General features: G+C 25.9%; 1 protein-coding gene across 1 annotated transcript in view; it reads right to left on the bottom strand.

Annotated features, from left to right (window-relative positions):
* The window catches only part of LOC107443694 (fasciclin 1), a 264168-nt gene that overhangs the window by 34092 nt on the left and 203114 nt on the right, over positions 1-26962 (bottom strand). Inside the window, exons 4-5 of the mRNA XM_016057640.3 lie at positions 26775-26962; positions 15762-15894 (exon numbers count right to left, since the gene is read on the bottom strand). Of these exons, the coding sequence (XP_015913126.1) occupies positions 15762-15894; positions 26775-26962 (321 nt within the window). The remainder of the gene's footprint in view (positions 1-15761; positions 15895-26774) is intronic.

Here is a 26962-nt window from a genome sequence, read left to right as displayed (position 1 = left end):
ATATATAAATAATTGATTAAAGATATAATTATATATATCATTTTATATAATAATTATGTAATATAATTGAATTGTATATAATATAAATTCCACAATGAAATTGATTTTGCTGCTTTTAGCTTTATTTTCAATGAGATTAACTTTGCAAATGATTTGTTGTTAGTTTTTGATCTCGCTTTAGTTTTAACCACACTTAAATTTTGATTCATCGCGATTATATTTTTTGATTTTATGCTTGGCATTAGCTTGAGAAATATATTTTGAAGGCAGAGATTACTGTGGACTAAGTATATTTTTATAAAGGAAAGCGTAAAGAGAAGTATTTCATCTTGTAGCTTAATTACAGTATAACATCGATTATATGGACCATTTTTAACTGAGATACCTTAGATAACAGAAATCAGATTCAATGTACTATAGGCTTTATGCGCTTTCTTAGTTTGTTTCTCAGGTTAAACTTATTGCTTTGGTTTTAGTAAAGAAATCTGAACGTTGTAATTTGCTTTGATTCATCCGTCTTTTTGTCAATAATGTTGGAGTTAGGTTAAGCTAACGTAGATTCCAATTCTTCTAAAAGGAAGTTGTTTTGGAAAAAAAAGTTTTCTTTCTACGAAAAATATAATATCATAGTTTGAATAGATCGGTAAAATGGTCTTACAAATAATTAAAAAATCAATGAATCAGATAATGATTTGTATTTTACTTTGTACATATGGTTTACAGAAAAAAAGTACCGCTATCTGAGACAAAAGTGCATGTGAGCAACTGATTAAAAACCGATGTTACCTCAATAATTCGATTCTTTCAATTACCTGAAGTAGATCCTGTAACAATCACTTCAAAAATTTAAGGTCTTTATTTATTTCCTTAATTACTTTATTTGAAATTTGAACTAGAATAAGCTATTCTTAAGCAAAATATCACATTAGTAATCCCTCAAACTTTAAAACTTATAATGGTTTGTTTAAACTTTTAAATATATTTAGGGTCAGGGGCATATTTTATAATCTGTATAGAGATTTACCGAGTTACTTACGTGACAAAAAACTCTATTTATTGATGCAAAAGAGAGAAAAACAATTTTCACGCATTTCCGAACCTTTAAATAATATGTTATTACATTTAAGCGAGTAGTTTTCTATTTAATAGTTACAAGATATAAATGAAAGCAGAGACATTTCGTTAATAAAAAAATAGGTAATCATCAGTTATAGAAGCATTAAAAATAATAGTGTTCTACGCCTACAACTAGGCATAGTATAATCATAAAAATTTAAGTTCAATGTTCTCGAAATTATACTTAACAAGTTTTTTTTCACACCTTCAATTATATATTATTATTTCTCATTTACTACATTAAATCTATTAAATTGTATTTACCACATTAAATCATTTACTGCATTAAATCTATTAAATTGCATTTAACTTCAACTTGAGTTAGTTTTCGAATTTAGACATTGCTATTCATAAACATGGAAATTAAAAAGTTTAAATAAAAAAAATTGTAAAAATAAAAACTAACAAAATTCCTTGAATAAAGCCTTTATTTTCGCAATAAAATGACAGTTATAAAACTTAATTTTATTCTGATTCAGACCGACGCACATTTTTGAATTGTGTCTGAATCTGATGAGGCACTATTTGAGCCAAGCGTTTGAAGAATAAGATAATTCCTATGTATTTCCGATCAATACGTCAAATAGGTGCTTACGCCTTTCACTACAGCTTGACTAACGTAATGGAAATAATAGAATTTTTGAATGTATTGAGTGGCGAAAAGAATTTCATGGACCTAAATTGTTTCTTTCTTTCCAACTAAATGAGAATACGAGATAGAGTCCATTAACAATAGAATTCTATAGAACCTTATCTACGGCAGTTCTTTACTCTTTAATGCAATTTCGAATGCCATGCTCAACGTCAAATTATGTTCTTTCTTATCCAGTTTAGAATAAATATACGCTGAGGCGCAGTTTTTGCTTTTCACTTTACCGAACTTTACTTACCCTGGCATCTTTTCCTTTTTTGATTTGCGCTTCTAATAGAGAAAAGTGTTGGAAATGAAAAATTCAATCAAGCTCGAATGACGGTTTTCTATCTTCGTTTGATGGAATTCTGAGTACAAAGTACTGAAAGTAATGAAATGAGAATGCTTTGTTTAGAAATCAGTCGACACTTTTTTTTAATTCCTTCAGCTGTATTTATTATGTCATATGTTTGAAGGTAATAAATTAGTGAATAAAATGACTGTACATCTAAATGTCTAGAATAAAACAATGCGTCGAGAATGAATAATAAAATTAATCTATGTCTCATTTTATAAGATAGAACGGGATTGATTGAATGTAATTATTCATTTCAACAAAGGATTAGCAATACTTGATTAATATTAAAAGCGACAAACCACTCATTTAAGTGTTCTCACCGGGTGTATATTTTTAGCAACTCGTTCTGTAGAACAATTTTATAATTTGCCATTTGGCTTCACCTGAACAGTTTCCTTCAATTAGTGATATATATTAAATATCATCAGACTTGACCGTAAAATTGAAAGTAATTGCACTTGTGACATTACTTTTTTTATTCTTTTATTTTTTTAATTCTTTTTTTTTTATTCTCTGTTCTTTCTTTCTTTGTTAGGGTGAGTAATTTTTATGCATAATTATTATCAAATTATCGTATATTAGCTTGAATTTGCTATTTTAATTATCGTAATTTTCATTTTTATTAATTAAATTCTAAATTCGTAATTAAAGCGACAAACTGTGTCTTACAATTTTTGCAGTAAGGAAACTACAAGGACTATATTACAGATACGTCTGGTATTACATGCTAGATACTTGTGCAAGTTTCAGCTAAATTAATTTCCCAGTTGACGCAACAAACTGTTCCTTTACAAGTTTTGTAGTCACGAAATTTCAAGGCTATATTGAAGGTACTTCTGGTATCAGATAATTGATATTTGTGCAGGTAGAAAGTGAGAGAGTTTTTGAGGCTTTTTACCATGATATATGTAAAATAATAAAATGTGCTGAATTTTATTCCATAGGTCACATGAAAGAGCTGATGCTATTGCATATGGTTCGTTTTAGGAAGGATTATTAAATTAAAAAAACTCCAGCATATATTTCGGTGAATTATTCGGAAAATTATAGCTTCTGAAATCATGAAATCCCATTTTTTGACATTTCTTAAAATTTATTTTGTTAAAATATTTATCAAACATTATTTTGCATTCTGAGCATATATGAATTTTTTCTCAGTTACCACATAATTCAGTAAATCTCTGGATTCTGTTATCTATTTTTACTGTTACAGTGATTCTTATTTTAATATTTAATAATATCGAGATCTTTTTATAATGTAGGAATTTCAAATGAAGAAAATTTATTTTCCTATTTTTGTTTGATGTTCTGCATCATCGAATAAAGTAAACTTAAGGTCTGCTTCATAACTATTGCCACTGATACATAATTTTATTATCCGTGGCAAAACTAAGTTTCTATTCATTTTGAAAATCGAAAAAGAATATTATAGCGAGGAAAAAAACAAAAACCTCATTGAACTCTGACAAATCACTAGATTAAGAGATTAGATAGGTGGAGATTAGAGATAAGGAGATTAAATGGAAAAATTAAAAACATAGAAACGTTTACTGAAACTCAAAGGCGATAATCATATATATATATANTAAATGATTACCATTTATACATTTTGCATGTTTATTATAAGACGACTTTATTTTGTATATGCGTTAAAATTTACGACGTAATGAAATTCTTCCGAAGAAAAACAAGTTTGGTATGCCTGAATCTAGATTTTGAGCATCGTAACGAGCGCAAATACTTTTATGCTTTAATTTTTTGTCTTGCAATTAATCTTTAAACGTTATCTAAAAAAAAGTCAATTTTGGTAAATGTTAATAAATTTTTAAACAAAATTCTAATGGTTTATCAGGATACTTGCGTTATTTTTTAAAATTTATATTATGTATTTTTACGATTTTTTTTTATTTGGTTGAAATAGACTTTAAAAAGGTAAAATAATATTGAAGTGGAGAATAGTTTTTTATATCTGTTCCTCTATAACATTACATATTTTTCATCTTCCTGCTCATGAAGATAAATTATTTAATAATTGTTGGATAATTATTTTATTCAATAAGCATCTAACGTCTGAAAGAATTCTGAATGACTTTTTTTTAAAATATAAAGCCACTTTCGAGTTCTTAATAATTTAACTTTGTATCACTGCATTGAAAATAAAAACGCATTAAGAAAGTTAACTTAGCTTTCTGAAATTTTTTATTGTGCGTATTATTTCTGATTTAAGAAAATGTTTATCAGATTTTAAAAGAATCTAAAAGTATAGCATAAAAGTCGTTACATAAATTATTTAGAATAAATTGTAGACTCATGAAAGTGATTTATTTTCACTGTACTAATAAACTCTACTTAAAGCAATCTTTCAAGATCGTCACGTAAATCATTCAAGCACATTTATCCCCTTAATTTAGTTGGGAGTTCATTTTCACATACTTATCAGATTCAATTACGAAATTAATGAGTTTCGTTTCCAATAACAAAGTTCAAGTAGCACAAGATTAATTGCTAAAAATGGTGTGATATCTCGTTTTTTGGTTAAATAAATTACATTTATCTAAGGCTTGACTATTTTTTTCGAATTTCGAAAAGAATCGCTTCAGTTTTGAAATAAAGCATTTGCGAAATTTAATGCTAGTAGTAGCTAGTATTTGTTAAGAGAAAGTGCAGAGTGCGTTTAAAATTTAGCAGTAAATCTTTTTATATTGTTTAAATTCGAATTTTATTCGTTAAAATATTCATGCTTTAGAAGAGATAGGCTAAGATTGTAAAGGTATGGAAAATGTATAAAACATTAAAGTTTTTAATTTTTCATTTTAAATTTTAGTTCTTTTTAGGATATCTAACGTTAAGGGAAATTAGTTTCGGAGGGAATTATATAAGTTGAAACTTTGACTTCATATGGAAGCAAGATTAATTAATGACAGTTCATTTTTTCGGGTCGCTTTATAAGGCTGTTTATAATTTTGACACCATTATACACTTGAATGTATCCTTATTACATAATAAAAATCATGAAACTTTTAATTGTTTTAGTTTTTTTAATTTAAAAAAAAAGTAGAAATCATCTTTCAAAAATTCACTATTGAATAGTAGGGTGATTCCTCCTTCACATATAGTACTATAAGACATAAAAATTTTAATTTTATACAACGCTTTGATTTATATTGCAAATCGCGAATTCAGATTTGAGAATTTTCATTTTTTTCTCTCCTTCAAAACGCACATAAGATTAAATACAAATGAAATTTCAGAAATGATTTAAAATAACGTGCATATAAAAGCAGTTTAAGACTAATTTGTTTGTAGCAAACTTATAAGCAAATAAGAACTTTGTTTAGATGATTTAACGTGCAGATTTAACGGATTAACAGATTTTACGTGAACCTTGCTGCGAGTACACGCCGGTTGTTTTGTCTGCTGTTAGGATCGAACTCACTGCCTCTAGCTTTCTAAGCAGCTGTGTGAGCGACGACTGAACAGAATGCACCCCCGAAGGACTCTAAAAAATTGTGTATTATATCCAATACCAAATACATTACGGTCGGGAAATATAGGCGTCTGTATTCAAATAGGTTCCTTTCGCCTGCGACTTTATCGAAATGTGTGTCAGAAAAACCTTTAATGTAATTTATGTGTGTTTTATTGCAACTTTTATTACAGCTTTAAAAAACATTTTTCGAGCAACAATCCAAAATTTTTTTTACTATAACAATGTAACTCTTGCGTCTTCTCCCAGCTTGAATCGATCTGAACTTCAAAATAAATGTCACCGCTGGAAATATTTATTCTAGGGAATCTTTCCAACAGCAAAGACACAAACAGGAAATTTTATATTTGACCCCAATTCCATTAACAGAACAAATGTGATTTTGAGATTTTTCCATGATTCATTGCATGAACTAAAGAAAGGTGCTTTTTCTTCTCTAGAAACTCTTTTCCACAGAATGAAGTATTTATCGAACTTCGAGATAACCTTGACATTTTATGGACTCATCCATCAGGAATTTAGTTCATTCAGAAAGAATGAGTGAACGCTATGGGCGTCTTAGAAACCATTTCTCATATCTTTCAAACCTAATATCTAAGATAAGGATTTGTTTCACCCGTGGAAATAACTGTCATCATCGCCAAGGATGGAAAGAGAGCGAGAAATAAATTTCGCCCGGAGAAAGGAAATAACAAAGCTTATGTTTATTTTAATTAAAAATTTATTGCTTATTAATGTCTTTAAAACTGCTTGCTGTTTTTGAGAGAAAGGTCTTAAGAAAAAAATATCGATGCTATAAATGTGGATGGCTTATGGAATCAATGTCATAATTTTGAACTATATAGGCTATTCAAGGAAGCTGATATCAACAAATACATCAAAATAAGATACTTAAAGCTTGCGGGTCACTGGATCCTTTTTGTTTGACATTTAAGGTCTTCAACTACAAACCAATGAGGACTAGAATTAGAGGTAGGCCTAAGATCAGAGGTCTTGACTGGGAGGAAGAGGATTTCAAAATCTTAAAAGTTATTAACTGGAGAACAATCGCAAAGAAAAGAGCAGAATTAAGGAAGCTTCTAGGGAAAGCTCGGGCCTACAAAGGGCTGTCATGCCAATAGAAGATTATATTTAAAATGCTAGATTAAATCTTAAAAGTTTCTAAAATTTTCAAAGGGCTAATGATTACTCTATGAAACAAATTTTTTGCTGTATTGATACGAATACTTGATCCTGCCTTCTTCGGGTGTGGGGATTTCAAATTTGAAATTAGTTTTACAACAGTGTGCAAAAATGTCATTAATTGTCACTAAATTGCATCAAGCTGTACAGTTAATTCAAAAAATTGTATCGACAAATATTCGAGGTAAATTTGATTGGGGTAATTCACAGACGCGTGTTCACTGAAAACTCATTTCTAACAATTGGTTAGTTTCAAATAATTAAGTTGAAATTTTTTTAAGAATTAATTATCACTCAATATTTAACAATTCATATAAATATTTGGCTATTTATCTTCGCATATTATTGAAAATGTAGGTTTGAAAAATAAAATAGTCATGTTTAACGACAGATATGGTTTCTTGTGGGGTAACAGTAGTCTGTTATTACGTTAAATGAGGAAAAACAGTACGGAAACCTCTTTCATGTAACTGTTTTAACAGCACTGAATTTGTCTGTTTTGAAAAATCAGTAAACTACAATTAAAATCATGTTATAAACATGATGCGTATATTATGCATCAATAAATGTATTTGGAAATTTTCGTAAACTTAAATGCAAAATACTTATTTTCAAAAAATTGTTTTGATATCAAATTAAATGTTTTTATATTTACGTAAAATTGTCGAGTAACGGTTCTCCAAATATAGTTGTACTTTTTTTAATACTTCCAGATAATGGGTTTGTTTGTAAATATGATCAAAACGTAACATCATAATTATACATACACGAATGGGACATAAAAAAGTATATTTCCTAAAAAAATCAATTGCAACTTTCATTAAAAAAATACTCCTTTTATAATGAAAATACTTCCTTTATCCTAGTGCATAGGTGTACTTACAATAATTACCGTATGGAATTTGCAGTTTTAAATTGTTTCAAATTTCTACGTTAGTTTTCGCGAAAAAATCATACGTTTTTTTTAACTTTTAGATTAAAAAAATGATTATGCTGCGTCTTAATACTAGTTATGCAGAAATATTTACTTTTTATTTCTATTTAACAAAAGATACAGTTTTATAAAACAATCTCTTCGGGATATTAGCAACGATGTATTAGTGCCATTTTTTCCCTCTCAATATTAATAATTACACATGTCTGTTCTAACAACTGAAGTTATATCCTTTGCAAGTGAAGTAGTGCCTATTTATTGACCTTTAAAAGAAAAAAAATGGATGATTTCAGATTAAATTGCTTTCAACATGATGGTGGTACAAATTCTTATTTTATATTAGTGCTTTGTTTTAAACAAAGAAACACACGAGAGGAAAATTTTAAAAAAATCAATAAAAAATATTTTGTAAAAAGTAAAGTGATTTTTCGATAAGAAGTTTGATTGAAAACATAAGTATTTTCTTATAGAAGAAAATAAGAATTTGATCATATTTAGCATGGTCGAGTTCGTTATACCAGTATATAGGCATTACATATTTCTTAGCTTTTAAAATTTCTTTAATTTCATAAATTTAATTTTTTTGACCATTATTACTACTGTTATAATTAAAATATTTAATTTTTATCACATATTTAATTTTATATTTAATATTTAATTTTTATCACATTTTGTAAAAAAAGCAAATATACATGTATTCTTTTCTAAACAGTCGATGCAATATCTCACTTTTTAATTATCGCGTGAAGGTCGTTGGGCTACCGAAGCGGGGGTGCTATCCCCTCTGTAGAGGATCAAAATTGTGATGGCATGTCTTCGGATTATCTTCAGGGATGTTTCCCAGACCGTCGCCAATAGCCCATTGTGCAGCTCTAGTGCGACGTAAATGATCTACAACAACTACACTTTTTAATTCAATACACGTGTGCACCTCATGAATTCAGTGTCGCGACTAATCGAATACCAAAATCTATTTTTAACTTTAATTTTCTTTATACTACTTTATTTCTCAAACCACAAAAATATTTCGGTTACAGGGTTATATTATATTCTAACGACCTTTTTTGGCGATTAATTAGGCCTGAAGCCAAATTATTTAATATTAATAACTCGGTGTTGGCTTTGTTTTCGGGTATATTATCTATCTATAACTTGCCAACTTCGGATCTACTCATTTATTGTTAATTTAAAATTCTTAGCGTTATAACTGGAGGGTTTTTTAATGTTCGATGACTCCTCAGTTCAACCGTTAAAAGTTTTTACAAAAATTTTCAAAAATATGGAGCTGTCTTCCTCTAGATAAAGAAATTTTTCCTTATTTTTATTTTGTTATTATAAGTATGGCCATATTTACTTTGCTCAACTTTAAAAATGCTCCACTAACGTAATCGAGAGAATTTTGTTCGAAATATCTCAGCAGTAATCCCACTTTCGGTACTATCGGAATGTACTAGGAATTTACACCATCTATAATGATGCATCTCCACGGTGTTATTTATTAATAATAATCTGGTGTAATTTCACTCTAATTGGTTCACTGGCTTGTTATAAAATGTATCAAAGTCATTTCTTTAACTGAAATTTCTAGATTTATTTTTAGTGAATATTATTTCCAGCTGGCCGGATAGCCTGGTCGGTAGGGCGCTGATCCCACGTCCGAGAGTTCGTGGGTTCGAATCCCGTCTGCCGAAGATTCCCCGTGTAGTAAAGTGACTGATGCACGTTAAATCTATCGAGTCGCGAAAGTCCTCCATGTTCCCATAACAAATCAAAACCTCTGGGGGTACTGGATTGGAGATCGATGAATCTCTGATTCAGGTCAAAATTACGATCTGTGGATGAATGAATGGATGTATGAATGGGTCCGCCCTACAAACGAGTGTGACGAATGGTGTGACAGAAGTCGAATTCTTGGCTATTGATGGCGCCACTGGAAAACTAGAACAATCGCTCCCCCTCTACCTAAACAGGCATACGTCAACATTATTTCCAGCATCACTCTCTGAACCCCTTTTAGATGAACGACAGATAAATATAAAATATTTCTTACATTTGGATCGATATTTTTTTAGTAATTGATAGGAAATACGGTATGACATGTAAAAATTTTTTGTCTTGAATTACATTGTAATTATAATAAAAACTGTAAGTTTAGAGAAACATGAAGATGAAAAAATGAGCTCAGCATTATTTAAGTTGATTAGTTTCAATTTTCCTTTTCAAGGGGAAAAACGTAAGTTTCTCAAACGGATAAAAGCTTTTCTGTGTTTGACATTTTGTAGACAGATTCTTAACATTTTGTTCGATAAAAAGACTCGTATTTATTTTTTCTCTCGTTTTAAAAGTGAGCATTAAGAGTGCTGTATTACACTATGGTCATGAATGTTACGTTCCTTTATGGGCAACGACAAATTTTAAAATATTTGGTCGCATTTAAAAAGAATATAGTTTAATGAGAATTTCAGAAGCAAAAATGTTTATTACTATAATTAAATTAGTCATTCATGCGATAATATTGTTTTTAAAAATGTTGGCATAAAAGCTTCACTTTCTTCACATATTTCTTAAATTGGAAAATAAGTTTTTCATTTACTATTTTATATAATAGGGGGCAACATCCCCTGCTCGATATTGCTCGCAATACCCGAGACTACTAACGATGTTTCCTTCAGAACGCTCTGCTATCTGAGTTCACTTCACTCTCTTTTATTTACACCCAATTAGTGAACCTTAATATTTTTTTAATATCTTTTTAACTTATCAAAAGAATGCTCTCTGCTTTATATATCTCAGGAATCCTCGGAACTGCTTGCAGATCATTTCTCTTGCTCTTTTCACCTGCCTGGTCTACAATGGGAAAAAATTTGGAAAACGCAACTTCATAATAAATTGATTCTAAATGAAATAGAAATTTTAACAAAGTAAGAAGTATTATTCATCATCCAGAGCGTTATTATTTGTTAATTTAGGCGGAGATTTTAGCTTTGTTCTTCAATGTATTAATCTGATTTTGTATGAATATGGGTAACTTGCAACGGAAAACGGCACTGGACTCAGCATGGTTTAACACCCCAGTGAACAACTTCAAGAACCTAAATGACTCTCCTCCTACACGTTTCTCAGCAGTCTGCTCTGCAAAAGATTGTTATCCTGACTTTCGATAGGTGTTCGCATTAAGAACGCATACTGTAACTAGACTGTGTATTAATTCAAAAAAATGTTATTGAACCTATTCTTATATGCAGGAAAAAATTGGAAAGATAATTGCTATACTGATTTTCAGTCTATGTTTAACTCAATCATTCATCAGCTCAAGGATTTTCATAACTTAATGCACACTTTAGTGGTTCGTTATAAGTTACAATGCTTTCTTTTTACTACACTTATTAGTGCATAATAAGTTTACTATTAAATTCCATTTATGTAAATCCTATTAATGTTTGTTTTAATAATCCGAATACACAAAATAATATAAGATAATATGAAAAACAAGAAGAAATAACATTCAAAGATAATATAATTAAAAACAATAAAAAATATATTTTCTAAATAAAAAGTAATAGAAAAAGAGAATTTCGCCATACTTTATTGATCTATAGAGCGACAATAACAGTTCGGAGTTTGAAGGTAACAAAGGAAAAAAGCTAGAAAGTAGTATTTTAGCTATCTAAGATAATGTTTTTACCCTCTAAATATGAATAAGCCAGCAAAGTAATAACACTACTTGATAAAAGTTAATACTTTTTATTATTACTCGGGCAAAAAAGAAAAACCATCAGTCAAAACGATACAGAAAGTTTTATTTATATTTCAGAAAAAAATTCCTTGAAAAAAAAACAATACTTATATATGTTTTCAATGTTTATATGAAGAAATCTTGGAATGTTGATACATTGATAGTAATTGGAACGCTTTTGCGTAGTAAAATCTTTTTTTGACGTTTCAGAAAAATAAATATTCAGTATTTAATAATGGTTGAGAAAAAACGGACATTTTGACATATTTCGAAGAAATAAAGACGCGGATTCTGTTTCTTTCTTCAACATTTTAAATATTTCAGAACGTAGGATAAAAATATTCTTTTTAACATTTTTGGAATTGTTTTTACTGCATGATTAGTAGTTAATTTGAATATCACCTTTTATAAATTTCTGCCTTGTATAAAACTGCTAGCTTTATTATTATTTATTTATATTTGCTAGCTTTATTACTTAGCTAGAAATTCTTCTTGTTTTCCGGAAGATTTTATGAAGGGGTCGCAAAATGTATGTTTTGATGTTTCTTTTTCTTCTTCTTTTTTTTTAATGAATTTTTTTTAATTATATATAATCCTTGGAATATATATAAACCATTGTATTCGAAGTTTAGGTGCTTCAATTGAAAGGCTTAGATTAATTTAGAGATATATATTTTTTAATGGCAACACTTTTACGTTAACCTCTTTTTTGATATTTTCTGATAGGTACTGAAAAAGTTTCTGAAATATTTATTAAATAACAGAAAAACATAAACAAAGATCGTATTTCTCATAAAGTAATCGCTGTGTTTTTCACCAAAAACACTTTTTGAACAACTTGAAAATGTGGTCTATCTGTATACTGTCCTAAGGAGTCAATTTTCCATCCAAATGTTCAGAAATGCATAATTTTAGAACTTCTGATCTGAACAACTTAACTGTCCTTTTTCATATGACGCAGCGGTACAGTGGTTTAAGCATTGCACTAGAATTGTGAAGAATTGACTTCTATCAACACCTTCTAGAAGAGAGAAGACCTCCGCACGGATTAATTTAGTAGCTCATCGTAACGAGCATAAACTGCTCAAAATAAGAAAGGAAAATAAGAAAAAAAGTAAGAAATGAATAAGGAAAAGGAGGTATTTTTTCTATCGACAAGTGGGAAGTGAATGCCAACCAAATTTAGATCTGTCGCTAACACCTTGTCTGAAAGTAAGAAGCCGATCGGTGCAAAGCCTTAAACTTTATGAATCCTATAGCAGACAGATTGGTCTGCGGGAGTTCTTTACTTTTCATAAATCTTCGTTACTTAGCTTAAATTTATAATTTTACTTGATCAGAAAATTATTATTATTATTTTAAAATCACTGTAGTTTATCTATTTACGAAAGAAGAGCAAGTGAATTTTTTTTTGCTACAAAGTTTATACATTTAAAATTCGTTTTTATTTTTTATTTTTAATGATGCATATTATTTGAATAAATAGAAATTGAAATTTTAATTTGAAAATATATTGCGAAACTTTTTTTTTTACTCAACAATGCAATCTAACGCTAAAACGATTAATATTTTCTTGAATCAGGCTTTATTATTTATGAAATAAAAATTGATTTCTTTGATGCGAATAAACCAAGTTTATTCTTAAAAAAATTGGAACAATTAATTTTTCCTTAGATAGAAAATGCGTGAGAGATATTTTTTTTAAATGCATGAGAGATGTTTTTCGCTTGAAGGAAAAGTATTCAAAGGAAGTTTCATTAAAAGCATTTTTCCTACTATTTGGGTATAAAGAAAAAATTATAAAAAAAAATGTTTTTAAACTCCGTTAAGGATACAATTTTTATAATTTTGTTGATATATGTTAGTATTAGAAACCATCAAGCACGCTTAAAATTTTATACCACAGGAAAGCAATTATGTTATAAATATTTTCTTACGGAAACAATTTATAAATATTTTATTCTTAGTTGTAATTCAAAGCTTTTAAAATAAGATTTTTTTTTCAGAATACGAATTGTTAGCAAATTCCTCTTCTATTTACTATTAGTCTTTTCATCAAGATCTTCCTTTTTTTTAAACATTTTAAATTCTTTACAGATATTTTGGAAATAGAAAACTCATTTGTACAAATCTTTTATTCATTAAAATAAGGAAATGTAAACTATATTTTTTGACATCCTTTTCAAAAGTTTGAATTTATTTTTAAAATAAAGAAAATCATTGAAAGAAAATTAAATCATAGGGGTTAAGGGTACAGAATAAAATGAGAATAAACGCACAATTTTTATGCTACCACAATGTTTGATAAATTATAATTGCAATATTGAATAAAAACATTTGATATTATTTTATTTATAAGGAGAAAATAAGTAAAAAGAAACAAAGATTTATTATCTAACATTCTAAAACCTAGAAGTACTATATTAACGATGAAATAATTAGGAATAGTATAAAACAACGTATAAAAACTTTATATAGTTAGACAGGTTTCTTCAATTATTGTTTCGATTGATCAGTATGGATAGCTATAATTTAGACTGATGGGTAACAAAAGTAAGTAAAGGGGATTTTTATAACCATAAATGGCTCCAGAGTAGATAGTTTAAGATCAAATTTATCATCAGATTGTGCTGTGAATCCCTATAAAAAATTTTTCTGTTTCGTTAAGATGCATTTAGTGGATTGTTTCTATATAACATGAGTGTTGATGATAGCGAGTTCGAGTTTTTGTGCATGGTTACTCTTTTGCTTCATTGTTTGTTTTACTGATAATGGACATTTGGAAAATTTTATGTGATTTTCATTCATTAAAATGCTTGGAAACTTTCAAATTTTTGATTTTCAGGAATTTTTCTTTGATTTTGTCATTAAGTCTTTATTCCACAATAGACTCTCGGTAAAATAAATTTCCCAGTAGATCACCGAAGTCCAACATCTATGTCTGCGGTCAGTGTGTGGGTGGGTGACCACTTTGATCAGCCTGCGAAGGGAGTGAGAGTTCCAGGTACGGTCCTCGTCTAACTGCTCGACTTCGAAATGCAGATCGTTGGTCTACCAAAACGGGGAAGTCATTCTCTTCCAGGGTATCAAAATTGTAAGGGCATGTCTTCGGATCATTCTCAAGGATGTTTCTCAAGGATCGCAAATAAACCATTGTGGACGTTCCTATTACATTCCTATTACACAAACCCCTAACGAACAGGAAAAGAGGTAGACCCAGGCTGAGATGGCTAGATTTAGTTGAGACTGATTTCCTTACTCTAAAGGAGAAAAACTGGCGAACAAGTGTCAAAAGTAGAGAGAAGTGGATTCGAATTCAAAGGAAGGCACTGGCCCACCCTGGGCTGTCTAGCCAAATATGATGATGATGGACGTAAATTAAGAACTACTACTCCTAATTAAGTTTTTGCAGTGTCATCTTTTGAAAAATTTAAAACTAAAATCAGGCATATAGAGAAAAATATAACTGTTATATAAATTTTGCTAAAATTGTTTTTTTTACCTTAATCATTTTGTAGCCAAAACGTGTAGAAAATAGTTTAGTTTAGGACAGCCAGATAAGCAAATAGTTTTAGGTAAAGTTATTTGAAAAGTTTTTTCACCACAAGAAATAATTTAATAAGTAGCACTTAAACATTCTTTCACTACTTACAATAACGATAAAAATTACGTAACAATAAAATGAAATATTAAGTTGGTGAAAATTGTTTTCAGTGTAAAAATTTGCTGAAATTTTTAAAGGGAGATTCAATGTTTGAAAAACATATCCGATTCCATATGGGTGGTTGAAGCCAAATTTTATTTGGTACAGCTAAAGCATAAGAATATGGATAATTATATATATTTTCTTCAAATTAACTTCAAAGAAATTAATGTTTATTATGTTTTTAATGAGGAAAAACTTTAATAGTGTATTTTAAATAAATAATTTTTTGATTTTTGTTTTAATTTTTGTTTTTAAATGATTCATGAGCTAGGAGCTTATTTTGGATGTAAATTAAGTCAGGTATAGTTTAAAAAATTCTCCTAAAACCCAGTCTCAGAAACTTATTTTAGGGAAAAAAAGGGAACCGGAAGACACTTTTTTAACAACTTATTTTATAGATTTATAAGCGTGATTAATATTTTATGCAAATAAAATTTTAATTTTTTGCCTTTTTTTAAAATTTTTTTTTTCGTGTGTGAAGTACATTACTTCGTTCAACAGTACCAGTAACGCTGGTACTTATATTGTGAAATCGGTATAAAATAAAATTGAGTGAAATACATTTATTATTTTTAAAATTGTTGATGAGAACAAAATTTTCAGAAACTTACCCATTGATCAATATCTTGAAGTTTTACACTGCTCATTTCATCAGCTGATCCAACTGGAAGAAAGAAAGTATGTTGTCCAACACGGCTGAAAAATGTTTTTTCTGTCTCAGATGTTACACGACCAGCAAAAGCACTGAAAGAAAAGTTAAAACCTTAGAATAGTATAAATATAATAATTTTCTCATTGCTTCTTTTTACTTATTTATCCAGTTCTATTTTTAAGAGTGTAAATCCAGTAATACACGAGTAGTTGTTTTGAGTATCTGATTATGGATTTAAAAAAGGTGCTCCAATGTTGGCCTTTGAAATGTAATTACAGAGAACCATTATTGTCAACATGGATTTTTTTTAAAATAATTACATCTTCTTTGAACAGCAAGTTTATGTGCTTTTTTGCGAATTTTATCTAACCTTTTTTCTTTAAATGATGATTATTTATCCATTATTGTCTAGAAGTTTATCACTTTGAAGATTTTCAATTTTATAAGCTCGTTCAAAACACGCTAAAACAAGATAAAGAGATTAGATGTTGACAGACATAGATGTTGACAGATGTTGACATATATATATATAACATATATATATATATATCGATTGTTAACAAGTAAAATCACTTCTCATTTATTACTTTTCATAATACCATACCTTCTCTATTCCTAAGTTAATTTTTTGTATATGCAATTGATTATTTTTCACATCCAGGTAAAAGTTCATTTTGTTAAGATTAACATATCAACATAATGTTCTAACATACAAATGTTCTTACATAGAAATGCAATAATTATCCTTTTTATAAACAAAACGTTCTTTTATTTAAAAAAAAATCCACTTTTAAAGAATAAATAAAGATGAAGTAGAAGCCACAACTGAGTTAGCGAGCGGAAGAAGCAGTAGACTAGTAGGAAAAAAAAATTGTTTCTACATTCGTATAATAGTTATCTGCAGATTTATATAATATTTGTTTTATATTTTCGTAAGAAATATTAGTCTAAGATATGTAAGATTCCAAGCAAAAAATGTCGGAATCATATATATTGGAATAATTGCTGATTATAAACTATTGAATAAGTAAATTTTTTTCTGGGAATGCTGAAATACTACTCTCGAGTTGCGTTTTTTTTTAAAATTTTTGGAGACTTCAATATCAGGTACCACTTTATGCACCTTGTTGTTGATAAAATTTAAAATGTGAGTTGTTTTCAGATTGCATAACACAAGTATATTATTAAAAATTTTTATTTTTATTTTTAAAAAAAGATAATTCACCTACATTCCCTTATTTATAGTGTTTCATATAAGCTCTGATTAAATTTCAAGGAATAGTTGTTAGTTCTGCTTTAATGAATAAATAAATTTTAAAATATCTTTACAACGTCAGATGGCGCTATAAGCTCTGACGCAGTTATTAATGCAAAAACAACAGGGAGAAAGATACAGTCCTTAAAGTAGTTAAGAGTTAAGGCAATATAAAGAGCAGTTTAACGTACGATTTTGAATAAATATACTATTATTTATCACGTTTTGTTTAATTTACTTATTAGTTAAATTATCGGTCTACTTTTTTAGATAGCCTAAGTGTCATATACATACATTGTTTACTAAATATGTTACATCATCTAATAAGTTTTAAAAACGCAAAAATTTTGACTTTGATGCCAGATGCTAGTTAGCGCATGAAGAAATTGTTTGAATAGAAAAATATATAATTAACCTTTAATTATTTTCCATAAGGATTCAGATATACATAGAACTTTAAAAAAATATTGTTGCACTTGATTATAATATAGTATTATTATGCCTATTAAATTTTATTACATAATGCTTGACATAACTAAATTGTTCAGAAAGAAATAATCTTAGCTGAAATCTTGTAAATTATAAAATATTTTAAATGCTTGCTTAGAAAATATCTGATTTTAAAAAATATTTATGATATCATTTTGAAAGCGTCTGACAACACGACAAGATTGAACTCTATATATATATATATATAATATGTAGGAAAACTTATTTATGACATTTAAAAATCACTATTACAATTTTTAACTTTTTGTTAATCGTAACAAAATAAAATTATGTATATTTTGTGAAATTTGCTTACATTACTGAAACACCTTCTGAGAAAAATATTTTTTTTATGCGATGAGCAGGGTTTCTGATATACCAAGTAAGACACGAGTTAGAATTACCTTAATCATTTTGTAGCCANCTCTATATATATATATATATAATATGTAGGAAAACTTATTTATGACATTTAAAAATCACTATTACAATTTTTAACTTTTTGTTAATCGTAACAAAATAAAATTATGTATATTTTGTGAAATTTGCTTACATTACTGAAACACCTTCTGAGAAAAATATTTTTTTTATGCGATGAGCAGGGTTTCTGATATACCAAGTAAGACATGAATTAGAATTCAACATTAGAAACTTAACATGTTCCAAGAGCAAGAAATTTAACATGTTAAATTTTAAACGTATTCTTTTTTTTTTTTTTTTGGTTTTTTACTGTTTCGGTATTCCATGCACAAAATATTGCACCTCAGCTATTTAATTAGATATTTTGTTTTATTCATGAATTTTTATCTAATTTCTGGTTCTTCTTTTAGAAACTTTGTGAAACTTAGCTGCTTAGAAAAAAAAATCTTGTGGTTAACCCTTTCTTAATATAAACCTTTTAAAGTTTAATTTTTGATGCAAGTGCAAACATTTAATTTAGCTGCTCTATATTGTATATACACATATAAATACATAAAATCGAGATTAAATTCGCTTGATAGAGAATGGTGCATGATCATTCGACATAAAGTTTAATGTTTCGTTGTGCATTATTCAGTAGCAGTAGAAACATAAAGCATTTACAGCTATTTACTGTGTTACTTTATACTCTGTTTTCGAGAAAACAGAATTTTAAACTTTCAATTTGCATAGTAAAAGAATAATGTCATCCCATTCCAAACACATTTTTACTTTAGTAACATGATAAGTAGGCACGAAAGTTCAAAACATTTGAATAATTTACCATTGCATTTTCTCCAAATTCTTAAAACGATCTTTTTGCCTTTTTTATTAAGTTATACCTTTGAGACATTGTGAAGAAAATAAAGATTGAATTTGATACCATTTACAAAAGATTTAGAATTTTTGTAGTTCAAAAAGTTTAAAAAATGAATTATAATTATTTTTCATTAATGTTTTAGACTTTCATTTGTTTAAAATAAAACATACTTATTATTTAAAATAAATATAATCCGCCTCGAAAAATGTTTTAAAATACATTTTAATTGTTAATGACGAAATCTGTCTTTGTAGCTAATTTAAAGTGCAAACACTTGCTTATTTATTTTGCTTATTATTAGTCAAATGATACTACTAAGTCTATTAAATACATAATAAAGAGAGTTAAAAAATTATTATTGTTAAAATTTCAGATTTGCGTACATTAAATATTTTGAATAAATATTTAAATATTTAATAATTGTATTAAAAGGTAATAATTATATTAAATGTTCGTTTTACCGTTATTTCATCACTGGTGATGAACTATAATGGTTCACTGTAAAGGTATAAAGAAATATGAGAGGCTTGACCCTAATTTTACGAAACTATAATTCTATTTTTATAATGTCACAAAAATTATAAGTTGAGATTGCTTGATAGCTTATAACATTAGTCATTTTCGCACGTTATTATTTTTTACCTGAATTAGAAATGATACTTTTTTAAAGATTATTCCAGAGTGTAAAAGTATGTTCAAATCTGACTAATTGAGAATAGTTTAACAAGTTATAACTGGTGTGTAGCAACAATTAATTTTTTAAAGAAATGTGACGAGCAATAATTGTTTGCAAAGGAAAAAACTTCTAATATTTATTTGCAGATGAAAAACAAGTTTTAACTGAAATTTTCAAGTAAGTTAGTTCAGATCTGTTGTCCTGCCTGAAGGCAGTCTAATGATTAAATTTTTTATTTCGTTTTTGTCCTCATTATTTTATAATTTTTTTTTGTGAGATTATCATCTCGATTTCGTTTGTTCATTGCGTAATCGTGTAAATTCGGTACATTCCAATCGGAATAGAATTTGCGGTTGTCTGCAGTAATCTTTCGTGTAAAATCATTTTTTGTAGTGCGTACCGTTGTTCCATTTTAAAGTGAGTGACATTAAAATGGAGCAGCGGTTTACTGTCAGGTTTTGTTTCAGACTTATGTCAGAAAAAAGAAACTTTGAAAAAAAACTCCAACAAGTCTACGGAGAAGATGTTTTGTCAAGAACCATGGTTTTTCGGCCGTTATAGGCGTTTTCAGATGGAATAAAGTTGTTGGAAAAGAAATCTTGCTACGAAAAAAACTTCAACAGCAAGAAGAAACGAAATGTTGATAGAATCCGAACTCGACTGACAATATAACTGGAGAACAGTTTAATTTTAAACGCAGCATCATTCATCATATTTTCAATAATAAATCAAATTTGAACCACGGAAAAAGAGCATGCCTGTGAGACAAAGAAACAAGAATAAATCTATCTCCCATAACGACAAATCGGCTTGCCACACTGCAATGTCAATAAATGTGTTTTTGGCCATTAAGCACATTCCTGTTGATCCTAAACCTCTTTTCTCACTTAAATCACGTCTTTCTGACGAAACACTTGAAACTATCTAAAAGATTGTAGCCGAACCAATAAAGACTATTCCAGAATTTGAATTCCAGCATTGCAATGAAGAATGGAAGAACCATTTTCGACGCTGTATGGTTTTCAAGTGTATTATTTCGAGGGAGACAGAATTAAATTGTAATTCTTTTCAAATAAAAAATATTTAAAACATCAGTCTCATTACTTAATTTACACACCTTGTACGTTAATGGCACAGGGTACTGCAGAGAACGTTTATCATATGAGAATTTCTTAAATTTCACTAGCATATGACGAAAATAGCAAGAGATATTTTTTGATACCATGTTGCAGCTCTGTGTTCCTCGACTAATGTATGTTTAAATATGAAAATGGAGGGTAGGTCAAATCACTCTTCGTATCATTTTTATACTTCAGATGATTCCTCGGGTGAAAAAAAAACTGTCGAGATATTACTGCAAGTATACTTTAAGGAAGACGCTTTCATAATAAACTAACTCTTATTAGCATCTCCTTTACAATAAACCGTGCATCATAGGAACTAAAATTCATGATCGTCAAAAACAATGGGGGACATTATATAATAGTTCTGGAATAGAGGTTGTATCAGCCTTCTTGAAGTGCAGTTTAATAAGTAAAACAACATTTCTGGTACCAAACGATAAAATAGACAAAATGGGACCAGTGTGTTTAAGCTATGAACTATCCAATAAAAACTTACAGATAATAACTACTATAAAAATTTTGACGTTACTGCACATTGAATGAATCGCAAAGATAATTCAGTTTAACTTCATCCTATTTTACAATAAGTTTCTGTATTTGTCTCAAGCGGAATGCACTATTAAATATTCACATAAGTGGCAGTTCAACGTTTAAATCAAACTTGAAATGCATGATGTGAATTCAATAACTGTCAGTATCGAGAATGCGTTGGTTTATTTGGGATGTTGAGTATAAACATCTATAACATTCACCAGAGTTAAACTCAGCTCTGCGAAGAATCCATAAGTTTTAATTAATAATCCAGCAAAGCATTATTCTAATTAAAATTAATAAAAATTTTATTAGAAACTGACATCGACTAACAATCTATAAACATAGTTTTTTGTATTGTCCGCCCTTATTCTATATTTTAAGAATCCTTGTGAAAAGTAAATTAAAAATTATTAACATTAGGAAATGCAAATTAATGTGTAAGCTAAGGAAAACAGAAAAAAGGTATTTCAAATCTACTGATGAAGGTAGAATTGAATATACCTTAACCTGTAAATACCTTTCTGGCAGTCAGGCTTTGATGCTTTCTGCTACACCTTTCTCATTAATGTTTTGTTAGATTTCGATACAATTCCTTTTTCCTCGCTTAAAAGTTTTATTTGTTTCCCTTGATATTTATGCTTTTTCGATTTAACTAAAACAGTAAGTCAGAAAGCATAGATTATATTAAGTGCGGTCATTACGAAGCACCATGTGTAATCTGTTACAGAGTTAATCTGAACACATGGCATCTCTTTAAATTCAAAACCTCCTTTCTCTTGTTTAATCATTCACCAGTCTGTCAAATCATCAGGTTTTCCATTACACAAAATTCTAACTCATCTCAATTAAATACTTGCTAATCAATTGCGTTAAATCGATATTATGATTGCAGACAACGGAAGAAAACATGCTGGTTTTCTTGTTAGTAGCTCTATTATAGGAATAAGAGGGATAGTCAAATTATTTAAAGACTGAGATGAACAGGAGTCATATTTTAAGGTGATGTAATGCAAAATTTAAAAAAAAATATGCAATAACTAGTTAAATAATGCCTTCCTTTACTATGCTACGAACAAAAACTATTTAAGCAATAATAAAATTATTTATTCATAACATGAAAGGCACAAAAATATTTTCAGTTGAAAAATAAACCTAAAATTTACTTTATAATAGAAATTTATTATAATGATCACTAAAAATTACATTTTAAGAAAATATACTCTTCGCGAACTAGACTATACACATTTCTCAGTGAATAACTCCTTCACTTTAATATATATATATATATATATATATATATATATATATATATATATATATATATATATATATATATATATATATATATATATATATATATATATATATATATATATATATATATATATATATATATATATATATATATATATATATATATATATATATATATATATATATATATATATATATATATATATATATATATATATATATATATATATATATATATATATATATATATATATATATATATATATATATATATATATATATATATATATATATATATATATATATATATATATATATATATATATATATATATATATATATATATATATATATATATATATATATATATATATATATATATATATATATATATATATATATATATATATATATATATATATATATATATATATATATATATATATATATATATATATATATATATATATATATATATATATATATATATATATATATATATATATATATATATATATATATATATATATATATATATATATATATATATATATATATATATATATATATATATATATATATATATATATATATATATATATATATATATATATATATATATATATATATATATATATATATATATATATATATATATATATATATATATATATATATATATATATATATATATATATATATATATATATATATATATATATATATATATATATATATATATATATATATATATATATATATATATATATATATATATATATATATATATATATATATATATATATATATATATATATATATATATATATATATATATATATATATATATATATATATATATATATATATATATATATATATATATATATATATATATATATATATATATATATATATATATATATATATATATATATATATATATATATATATATATATATATATATATATATATATATATATATATATATATATATATATATATATATATATATATATATATATATATATATATATATATATATATATATATATATATATATATATATATATATATATATATATATATATATATATATATATATATATATATATATATATATATATATATATATATATATATATATATATATATATATATATATATATATATATATATATATATATATATATATATATATATATATATATATATATATATATATATATATATATATATATATATATATATATATATATATATATATATATATATATATATATATATATATATATATATATATATATATATATATATATATATATATATATATATATATATATATATATATATATATATATATATATATATATATATATATATATATATATATATATATATATATATATATATATATATATATATATATATATATATATATATATATATATATATATATATATATATATATATATATATATATATATATATATATATATATATATATATATATATATATATATATATATATATATATATATATATATATATATATATATATATATATATATATATATATATATATATATATATATATATATATATATATATATATATATATATATATATATATATATATATATATATATATATATATATATATATATATATATATATATATATATATATATATATATATATATATATATATATATATATATATATATATATATATATATATATATATATATATATATATATATATATATATATATATATATATATATATATATATATATATATATATATATATATATATATATATATATATATATATATATATATATATATATATATATATATATATATATATATATATATATATATATATATATATATATATATATATATATATATATATATATATATATATATATATATATATATATATATATATATATATATATATATATATATATATATATATATATATATATATATATATATATATATATATATATATATATATATATATATATATATATATATATATATATATATATATATATATATATATATATATATATATATATATATATATATATATATATATATATATATATATATATATATATATATATATATATATATATATATATATATATATATATATATATATATATATATATATATATATATATATATATATATATATATATATATATATATATATATATATATATATATATATATATATATATATATATATATATATATATATATATATATATATATATATATATATATATATATATATATATATATATATATATATATATATATATATATATATATATATATATATATATATATATATATATATATATATATATATATATATATATATATATATATATATATATATATATATATATATATATATATATATATATATATATATATATATATATATATATATATATATATATATATATATATATATATATATATATATATATATATATATATATATATATATATATATATATATATATATATATATATATATATATATATATATATATATATATATATATATATATATATATATATATATATATATATATATATATATATATATATATATATATATATATATATATATATATATATATATATATATATATATATATATATATATATATATATATATATATATATATATATATATATATATATATATATATATATATATATATATATATATATATATATATATATATATATATATATATATATATATATATATATATATATATATATATATATATATATATATATATATATATATATATATATATATATATATATATATATATATATATATATATNACGGTCTCTTTTCTTTATGGTGCTTCTGTGTACGTCACCGCTTCAGGAAAGCATTTCCGACCCCACATTGCTATATGATTTCGAGTCGTCAGGATACCCCCTACCCCTCTTAGAAGTTCTGAAACGCTTAACTGCGACACCCTGTATATATATATATATATATATATTTCAAACCGTGATCTATTACGAGATTACTTATTTTTCAAAAAATGGATTTCTGATTTCTACTGTACACTTATCATAAGGTACGGTTCCCAATTGATCACTGAAGTCAAGCATCACGGGCAGCGATCAGTGAGCGAATGGGTGACCAATTTGATCAGTCTGCGAAGGAACCGAGAGAGGGGGCGCTATATCGGTTTTCGGTAAACTGTTCTGCCGCAAATTGCTCGACTTTTGTCACAGGTCATCTGGCTACCAAAGCGAGGGAGGAGATTTTGATCCTCGGTTGAGGATCAAAATTGTGAAGGATTTTTTAGACTAACAGTAAATAAAATAATAAAAAATGACAAATATTTACTAAAAGTTATTTTACGCGAAGAATTATCTTTGGATAAATGAATTCTATAATTGTGAGCAGGAAATTTTCAATTCACTTAAAAAGTTCTCAAGAATCCTGTTTATTCAGAGAAAGTGGGTTTTTGTGTCTGATTTCGTAACTTAAAAAATCGTCTGCACTCATTAATTACCATATTTGAGTTCACCCCTTGAACCATCAAGATTGATTCCGAGAACGTGAGGATCTAATTATTTGATTTTTGGACAGAAATACGCAAATAATTTCATCTGGTTTAGGTTTTTTCATTTCCCGTTTTCCTGATTTTTATAATGCTAACATGAATTTCAAATGACATCTACTTCTTAGAGGAACTTACTCTAACTTTGGAGGTCTATACGAATTTCGCATCCACCTCGCACCAACCTCAGTGCTGACGTAAAAAATCGTCAGTAGTAGACGAACCATGTGTTAGAGTCCCCTAGCCGTTAGGCTGACCGGGGCAGGTTTTCGTGGTTTTCCTCTTCATGTAACGCAAATGCTAGTTTATATCATCGAAAAGTCCTCTACGAAGCCAAATTTCTCCCATTACTTGAACCATGAGTTTCCTTGTCTTCTGGATCAGGTTCAAAATTACAAGGCTACGAAGTTGAACATTAGTGGTCGTTAACTCAAAATTGGATCAGCTGTTCAACGACGGTTATTAAATAAACTAAGATATTCATTAATTTCATTTAAGTTGTAAAATAATAATGATTCGATTTGGTAACGTCGCCTTAATGTCAAAAGACAATGTTGAAATTAAGTATTCACGACAGTACAATATTTGCAATGTTTCCAGATAGTTGCGGAATAAAATTTCAACCAAAAGGAAGGGAAATTCCAAAAGTGCGGTTTCAACATTTTCTGGATTCCTGAGATAATTTTTAATATTTTTTAAGAGATGGTAAATAATGTTGTTGAAAGACTTACTCAAGTGGTTCCTTCAATTTGTAAACACTTGGCTGAATCAGCAATTGTAGAGCTGTTGGAGGTGGTTGAGATGAGACAGGAATGTATGGTTCTAAAACATCATCAATTATATATAGAAGTTGTGTTTTTCCTTCTGTGCCACGATATTCTTCGCTGCCAATGATTTTTGCGTTGTTTACGAAATATTC

The sequence above is a fragment of the Parasteatoda tepidariorum genome, chromosome X1, assembly GCF_043381705.1.
Source record: "Parasteatoda tepidariorum isolate YZ-2023 chromosome X1, CAS_Ptep_4.0, whole genome shotgun sequence".
NCBI classification, from domain to species: domain Eukaryota; kingdom Metazoa; phylum Arthropoda; class Arachnida; order Araneae; family Theridiidae; genus Parasteatoda; species Parasteatoda tepidariorum.
Note: the sequence above shows the minus strand (reverse complement) of the source record. Positions and strands in the feature narration are given on the sequence as shown.